General features: G+C 42.2%; 3 protein-coding genes across 3 annotated transcripts in view; 2 read left to right on the forward strand and 1 right to left on the reverse strand.

The window, feature by feature from the left end:
* Positions 1–388: 388 nt before the first annotated feature.
* Positions 389–3,888, forward strand: lrrc10 (leucine rich repeat containing 10). Its single transcript, XM_015034071.1, has 2 exons — positions 389–1,481; positions 1,643–3,888. The coding sequence occupies exon 2, from the start codon at positions 1,783–1,785 to the stop codon at positions 2,632–2,634; it is 852 nt and encodes a 283-aa protein (XP_014889557.1). The 5' UTR covers positions 389–1,481; positions 1,643–1,782; the 3' UTR covers positions 2,635–3,888.
* Positions 3,889–4,742: 854 nt separating this feature from the next.
* bscl2 (BSCL2 lipid droplet biogenesis associated, seipin) lies at positions 4,743–7,441 on the reverse strand. The gene has a single exon (XM_015034070.1). It carries the CDS (start codon positions 7,426–7,428, stop codon positions 6,178–6,180), a length of 1,251 nt encoding a protein of 416 aa, XP_014889556.1. The 5' UTR covers positions 7,429–7,441; the 3' UTR covers positions 4,743–6,177.
* A 334-nt stretch (positions 7,442–7,775) lies between these two features.
* Positions 7,776–8,328, forward strand: part of fnbp4 (formin binding protein 4) — an 11,710-nt gene continuing 11,157 nt past the window's right edge. The window contains exon 1 of the mRNA XM_015034069.1: positions 7,776–7,924. Coding sequence (XP_014889555.1) covers positions 7,801–7,924 — 124 coding nt within the window. The 5' untranslated portion in view covers positions 7,776–7,800. The remainder of the gene's footprint in view (positions 7,925–8,328) is intronic.

Raw genomic sequence — 8,328 nt, forward strand, 5'->3', positions numbered from 1 at the left:
AATTTTTTCTCTCTCTCTCTCTCTCTCTCTCTCTCTCTCTCTCTCTCTCTCTCTCTCTCTCTCTCAGATTATGAAGCTACCATAAAAAGAAATGGAGTCATAAAAATATTAATGTTCCAACTCATCTGAAATAAAATAAGATTATGTCACCTTCAAATTACTTGATGCTCCTGTCTGGTGCATTCAGATCTGTTTTTGTCACGTCGTACATTTGGAAACAAACATGGAGACCATGTTCTGTATATTCATAACTCATAACCCAGCAAACAATAATGTAGCCTACTCTGTGTACTAGCATGAGCTTTTTTTATAAGATTCAATGAGCCTAACCAGGTTTGCTCAGTATGATGAACAAACCTGTGAACTGTTCATCCCTAAACAGCTTCAGCATGGTACCTGGTAGTAAAACCTTATAATGGTTTGTGGCTATAAGCCATCACAAGTTGACTGAATCTTCTCTACTGCAAGGACTTGATCAGCAACAAAACAAGCGTGCATTAATTTCAACACGCATTTCTTCAAAAATGATCTTGAAGTATTTCGCAATCTTAGCAAAGGCTCTGAGCGTTGAAATTTATGTTTGATGAGTGAACATTTTTAACTTGTGTTTTCCACCCCGTTGTAAGACATCATCAAATTGTGTGTTGTTCCTATCTGACTTGCACCTCTTTTATTCCATCTAACTGGAGGCAGGGGAGCTCTAAAAACAGTGTGCGACTGAGTGAAAGCAGATGAGGGTCAAGTGCTAGCTCTTCTGATAAGGAAAATGAAATTCCTTTCCATTTTATCTTGTTAGAAAATAGCCCTAATGAAAGTATGCAAGATAGCATGGGGCAGATCACACCTCGGGCACGCAGAGATGACATGCGTGAGAACAAGAAGAAATATTTTAGTTCTCTGGAAAAAGAAACAAGAAACTATTGTCCCCTTTGAACTATTTATATATACCTAAGCAGAAAATTAAATCAGTCATTATCTCGTTGAAGCAGGAATGCTCAATGTGTGACTGCCAAACTTAGGAAATCCACTAGACATCTGCGCAACTTGTTGATAACTTCAATTTCTGTGCTCAAGGAAACATCTTTTGAAACTCAAATATTTAGCTCAATTAAAGTAAACGTCTCATTCCATCTCGGCATGAGCTGCATCCGGATGTATTAGAGCAGCGCGTGAATGTCTGTAATTTCTTCTGCTCTTTCAGGCCACAAGGCCCCTCCCCATCTCTCACTCCCACTTCTGTCATCTTGCAGAAGAAGTGGGGAAAGTCATTAGGCACAAAAAGGGGAGGAGAGAGCAAGTGGTTGCTATAGCCATGAAAGTCAGGGCTGAGCTCCACGCCACAGAGAGCTGGTGAGAGGACACCACCAGGGAGTATCTGCACGGGGAGGACAATACATCTTCAGCTTATTAAGCTGTATAAACAAATGGCTGACTGGTGGAGATCCTAGGTGTCATGAATGACGGCTGAAAGACTTTGGAAAGTAGGTCTGTGATGGCTTTTTATTGTTCTCAATGTACCTGCTGATTTCTGCTGACGGAAAAAATAGAAGCAAATGTTTTTTGTTGTTGTTGTTGTTCATGTGATGTTGCATTGTTCCAAAGAATCAAAAACTGATCCCTACTTTATTTGTTTGCATCAAAGGATCAATAAATCCAGATGGGCGTCGGTGGAGCTTTAATGAGATTCCATGAAATTCACTTAAAGATGACAACAACCAGCTGGAGCACGGCCATTATTTCTCATCGACACAAAGTGGGGGATTTGAGAAAAAACTGAGAACGATGGGCAACGCCATGCGAGGAGTAATCGCCTTGATTCCCTCCGAACGCTGCCAGCGCTACCTGGTGGGAGACCTGAAGGAGATGCCGCTGGACCGAACCCTGGACCTGAGCGGCCATCAGCTGCGGCGGCTGCCTGTCGCCATCTGCGTCTTTGATGAGTTGGTGAAGCTTTACCTGAGTGACAACAACCTCAGCAGCCTGCCTGACGAGCTGCAAGGCCTGAGGAATCTGCAGCTTCTCGCACTGGACTTTAACTGCTTTGAGGAGCTCCCTGCAGCCATTTGTAGATTGCACCAACTCACTATCCTCTACCTGGGCAACAACAGACTGCATCGCCTTCCCAGAGAACTGAGAGAGCTCAAGGAGCTCAACACTCTGTGGTTGGAGACCAACTGCTTCACCGATTTTCCCAAGGTAGTTTGTGAGCTTACGAATCTTAAGACGCTGCACTTTGGCTACAATCAGATACGCAGTGTGCCAAAAGATCTGAGGCGACTGGAGGAACTAAAAAGCATCTGGCTTGCCGGGAACCTCCTGACAGAGTTCCCTCCAGAGCTGCTTGAAATGCACTCCCTGGCTGTCGTCGATGTGGACAGGAATAAAATACGACAATTTCCGAACCTGTCTCACATGCAGGGTCTGAAACTCGTCATTTATGACCACAACCCCTGTGTTAATGCCCCTGTAGTGGGTGAGGGCGTCAGAAGGGTGGGCCGCTGGGCTGACAATTCAGACTTCGAACAGGAAGATGAGGGAACCAAAGCACAGAGTGAGGACACAACTGAGATAGCAGAGGTTCCCTCAGAGGAGAAGCAAAACAATTTAGGGCAAGAAAGTAGCAATCAGCTGTGATGGGATGTCAAAACCTGAGGCTGAAAAGTAGTCTATCACAAGGATCATGGCCAACATATAGTGAGGGCTATTGCCTCAGAGTAGTCCTAAATGTTACCTGCAAGAGAATTAATCACAATTTTGGAAGTGGAAAAGTTTTGTGTGCCTTAAAATATCAGGACCGATGCAGGAACACACACTCACTGGCTGGTTTATTGGTAACTACTTCTGTCTTCAGAGCTGCCTTAATTTCTCCCATCATATATTAAACAATGTGTCTGAAACATTCCTCAGAGATTTTGGTCAATGTTGACATGACAGGCATCAAGAAGTAAATTTCTCACTCTACACATCTGACATGTATTCTTGTGGATCCAGATCTGGAGGACATTGGAGTAGTTAATTGTGTTAACAAGCAATTAAAACTGTGTACCTAATAAAGTGGCTGGTGAGTACACATTGTTAATATTTCCAGCAAATTAAATGTTTTTAGCGAGGAGGTTTGACTTCTTTTATTTTAAGGTGCAAGACAGTATTTCAAATCATTTTTGACGGTATTTATAACTGCAAGTCTGTAGTTTTTCTTGCAACATTGTCTGTGTTTGCAGGACAGCAATACATATTTTTCTATTAATCTAACTATGCATGTTGCTGTGCCAACTACTAGCTGAAAATCAAATCACAGTGATGTTATCTCAACTCGCTTTGTGAAGGGGTTTAACTCAAAGATAGGAAGCACATAAAAATGAGCTTTATTTCTAAAATAACTTCTGTACCTGCTGAGACTAAAAAGAGTCTTCAGTACGAGTGATGGATAGTCTGAGTCGTAGGCTGCACTCATTATCCAGGCGAATGCATAATTCATTTGATAAATTAGGACTGTGGCTTGGAATAAAGGCCACTAATGGGGCTTAATATCATCACCCAAAGCTTTGGGTTTTGAAGAGCCAATAAATGCATGTTTGTATTTCCTCATAGTGCCAGGAAATGTTGTCTAAATGGAAATAAATGCCCCTCTGCACAATAGGATTTAATGCGTTTCAGACTTGCCTTTAATGAAGCACACAAAAAGACATTAAAAGGGCTACAAATCCTTCCTTAGTCTAGGAACGTAACCATTTAAAGTTTAGGACTTCTGTAATTCAACTTTTCTCTCAATTTTGTACTTAGGTAGAAACTTACAAAATATTTTATTCTTTCTGCGTGTGTTCTACAAAACTTTAGCATGTAGCTGTATTATTGTTGAAGGAAATAAAATATACATTCTTCGCACTATTATGGTGTCGTTTTATTGCTATCAAGACCTATAGGCTGTTTGAAATTATTATTTTTGAACTTGATTCATGTTTGCAGACTCTTTTTCTCTGTGTAAATAAAAAAAAGTCTATTTTATCTTTCCAAAAGGTCCTGTTTTATCTGACCTTACAAAAAGAAATGTGCAGTTCAGACAAAAATTATTTACCGTTATGAAAAGGTAAAGATTTATTACAAATACAGGCACATAACATTGTGTATCTGAAGTCAGAAACAGTTTGTATTCCAACACTACCTTCCACTTATTGGCTCCAATGGTAAACATATAGAAAATCTAAAAATAAAGGAATGCTTTTAAATGCAATAATGTCACTCTGAATTTATGGTCTGGAAAATATCACAAATATTTTAATATAAAATCACGACCACAGTTATTTGGCTGAAAGCATCACAGATCCTCCATCACGTAGCGGTGGGGATCAGATGGTTTTCCACGTGTTCATCACTTTTTGCTACACATTAACTTGTCAAATTATTTGACAACTAAGTCAGTCTCATCTGGCCAAAGCACATGGTTACAGTTAATTTAGCAACTTCACCAAAAACCAATGGCATCTAGATGACATCTAAACGTTGCTATGGAAACAAGCTGCCACCCTTTGATGCAGTTCTAACAGTGAGCTCACTCTTCCTCAATCCAATATCAGCTCGGGTCTTCATCCAACTTGTCTAAACCGAGGATGTTTTATAACATTTACAAAACATCATAAAGCATTTATAATATTGTTATAAATGCAACACCAAAGCCTAAAAGAAAAAAAAAAGTAAAATAAACAAAGAGATGGTTAATCTTTACACAAAGATGAGGTCACAGGCATGTCTGTATTTATTTTATTTGTTCAAACACATAAATAACATCTGTACATATTTGCAAAGATCCAACATATCTGCAAACATCTTTGGTACAAAATCTTAAATCCAAAACCACGACTCAGAGTAACCATAAGAATGAAACCCAAAGTTTCCCTGACTAACAGGCTAAATACTTGAAGGCTTAGCCAGACAATCCCTGCATCGCTTTTAGCAAGTGCATCAACTTCAAAACTGTAACTGTTGTACTACAGACTAACATTAAATATGCACATTATAATAAACACAATAAACAAGCGTGATTTAAAATGGTCTGAGAGTGTTGGTGCACCAAGTGCCAACAGGACTTTTGCAAAGACATGCAACAGGAATGATGATCGACCGCTGCTGAAGCACTCGAGCTTCAACTCACCAATTACACTGAGACAGAACACGGCTTTGTTTTGCAAAGCAGAAAAAGTCCCAATTGCTCCCCTCACGCTGGACCACAATTTTTACAGACAGTTGGTAACAACAAAGACGCTTTTTGTTGAGTAAAGTTTCCAAATCACATTGCTTTGAAAGAGCTTCTGCGAGCAAAAAGAAAAAAAAAAAAAGAAATCACATGCACTGGATCATTTTGTTTCAGCAGCATGCCATCAACATTAAACAAAGTCTGATTTCTAAAAGCATTTTAGGTGAACTAAAAAGGAATATTGTGATTTCAGAAAACACAAAACATGAACTAATTGGTCAGAGACTGGAAAAAAGGAAGATATTTATTTATAGTGAATAGCAGATGAAATACTAAAACTACTACTTTTTTTCCTATTACTAAATGCATCAGGATTTCTATAATCTTAGTCAATAAATGCAGCAACTGCCAGCTTATGCTTTGCACTTCTTTGCATTTTGTAAAAATCAGATAAAGGTTAGACATTCTTTCATGCACAAGTCTGAATAATTGTGTAATTTCAAGGTACTACCTCTACCAGGGAAACTACAGCACACATTTTTTTCCTATTCTACACATTATAATACTTAGAAAACCAAATTGGTCAAATTCTGAATTGAGCTTTGCAGACTTCAAAGGAAACAGAAATCAAAGTCTGTCAGGAACAGCCAGATCAGTGCACCTCTGGAAAACACTTTAATCCAGAGATAAAAAAGCAAGCAGGTTTAGTCACTTAAAAGGGTGTGTTGGACGACCGGCCGACGTGCTGGGAATGTAACGCCTCCTGAACCGGGCAACTCAAATGCCACAAACATGTAAACTGTAACAGTGTTGGAACGAAAACAAAGCAGTAAACAAATCGAAACAGACGCAAGACGGTGAGATGCAACGCCAACTAAAGCAAGATGAGGCAAACAGTTTAACTTAACTTTATCAGACTGAAGGTTAGTCTACATCTACATTGCTGCATTCAAAGTGCTAAAGAGGATATGCAGTTATTTTATGGTTTAGAGACTCATCCAAGGTCCAGGTCTGTGGCGAACAGCTGTCTCCCCAGTCTGGGACTGAAGGCTGCCATTCAACTCGTTTGACCCGTCGGTTTCCACAGGACCCTCAGAATCATGAGACTCTTCTTGCTGGGTTTGTGCCGCTTCAGCCCCAGAGGCTTCTGGGATTACAGGGGGGCTCTCTGAGGAAGACTCTGATACGACGCAATTTCCCTGGAAATCACACGCCCCACTCATCGAGCCAATCACGGTAGGAGTGTAAAGCTCTTTCTGTGAATTTTCCCTTTCCATGCGCTTCCGAGCCTCCTCCCTCCGCCTCTGGATCCGGGTGGTGTCTCCCACCATGACCCTGACTCTGACCTGGTCCGGAGGCCTGAGCCCGCCCCACATGAACTGCAGGTATCCAAACAGCGCAACGACGCTGAGGAAGGCAAAGTTGGTGGCCACTCCGATCACTGCCGACGTCAGGGGGAAGTTGTACAAAAGGTACCGTATGCCAGTGAAGTAGGCGTGGATGCGGAGCTGCGCTGAGTAGATCTGAACCTGTCTGGAGTGGATCTCAATGACTGCACCCACGGTGGGGTGATAGGCATTCGTCTTGTAATCGGGGTAGAGCTCCACTTCTATGAGCTGCTTCTGCTCAGCCATCCCGGTCAGGAGGAGAGGAGAGAAGAATAAAGTGCTCAGGGTTTGCAGGAGGCTGGAGCGGTAATGCAGCATCGTTGATCGTCCCACCGACGAGACAGTCGTCCCGCCTTTGGTGTAACAGGACATCTTGATCATGAACATTCCCAGCCGTTCGTTCACTGGAGACTCCGGCATCTCCAACACAATAGACACTCTGTAAGGCTGGCCGTTGGCCATCACCTGGTCCCTGTCATTCTTCATGAAGGATATGTTGGCGGTGGGGAAGGAGCACAGACCTGACTTTGTAGCATCACAATCAGAGGTGTAGTAGAAGTGCACAGGGGTGGAGAAGCTCACAGTGGGCATGTAGGAGTAGTAGAAGCTCCCGTAGAGAAATATGGACACCCACAGCAGCAGGCATAGGGTGCAGAAGAGGATGGCGGCCTGAAATAGTGTCCTTCGGGCTTTGTGGAAAGTCACAGCTGCCACATCCTGCAGCCAGTGGAGAAGCGGCCCCATCGCTACCCCCATCGTGTCTGATCGGGAGCTCTTGGTTTGGACTGCTGATCCTCTTCGGAGTCCCGTGGATTGCTGCTTCTGCGGTGGACCGCTATGTTCTTGCATTAGTGGGTGGCTTCGATGGGAAACTGTAAAATCGCGTACCTTGACATCCCATGCCGACTTTGTTTAACTAGCTTCATCCTCAGAGTCCGACTGCTAACAATCTTGACACGTTGTTGGTACACATGGCACCAGGAGACACTAATTTGTCGTCGAACATGGTAATAATTTGATCCATTTTCATAGAAGACGCTTACTGCTGTTAGCCGCGCTAGCTGCTTAGCTACCAATGCAGTTATACGAAAGTGACTCTGCGACCCGGACGTTAATGCATCTAGAGCGGATGTACTTCTTCCTTTGTGTTGGCCTTGAGTTGATACCGTTCAGCTTCTACGGTCGACGCCAAAGAAGCAGTCCCGTTCAATAGACACATTAATGGGGAAGAAAAGCCGCATCGCAGGAGGAGCCGTGGGTCGAAGGACGATTCTACAACTTTCTCCACCTGGACATCGCGGCGGAAATACCGGAGAGAGAGAAGAGGCGCCGTCGGGATCTGATGGTAATTTTCCTAGCATGTTAGCGGGGAAGCCCAACTCAAGGCTAAAAGAACGAAGCCTGTCAATTAAAACAGGAAATTACTCAAACTTGGTGTATTTTTGTTGCTAATCAACGGTTAGTGTCACATAGCATGTTTCGTTCTGTATTAAAATGTCTAATTCTAGGGATTTATTTGCACAGCTAGCATGCTAAGCTAATGTTAGCAGTTAAGCTAACTGTGCTGGTTCACGTTTATTGGTAGGCCATTGGTGGATATATCAATCTCAGAGTGCCCAGGTTTAAAAAAACAACAAAATACCAGCAGCCTTGTGTCGTTTTTTTTTTTTTTTTTTTTTTTTTTTTTGGGGCAAAGGAAAAAAAGTTTGAGGTGTTTTTTTAATTTATTTTTTTTCGAAGCCCCATTTG

Source organism: Poecilia latipinna, unplaced genomic scaffold, assembly GCF_001443285.1.
Source record: "Poecilia latipinna isolate Pla-1442-1.1 unplaced genomic scaffold, P_latipinna-1.0 Scaffold287, whole genome shotgun sequence".
In the NCBI taxonomy this organism is placed as follows: domain Eukaryota; kingdom Metazoa; phylum Chordata; class Actinopteri; order Cyprinodontiformes; family Poeciliidae; genus Poecilia; species Poecilia latipinna.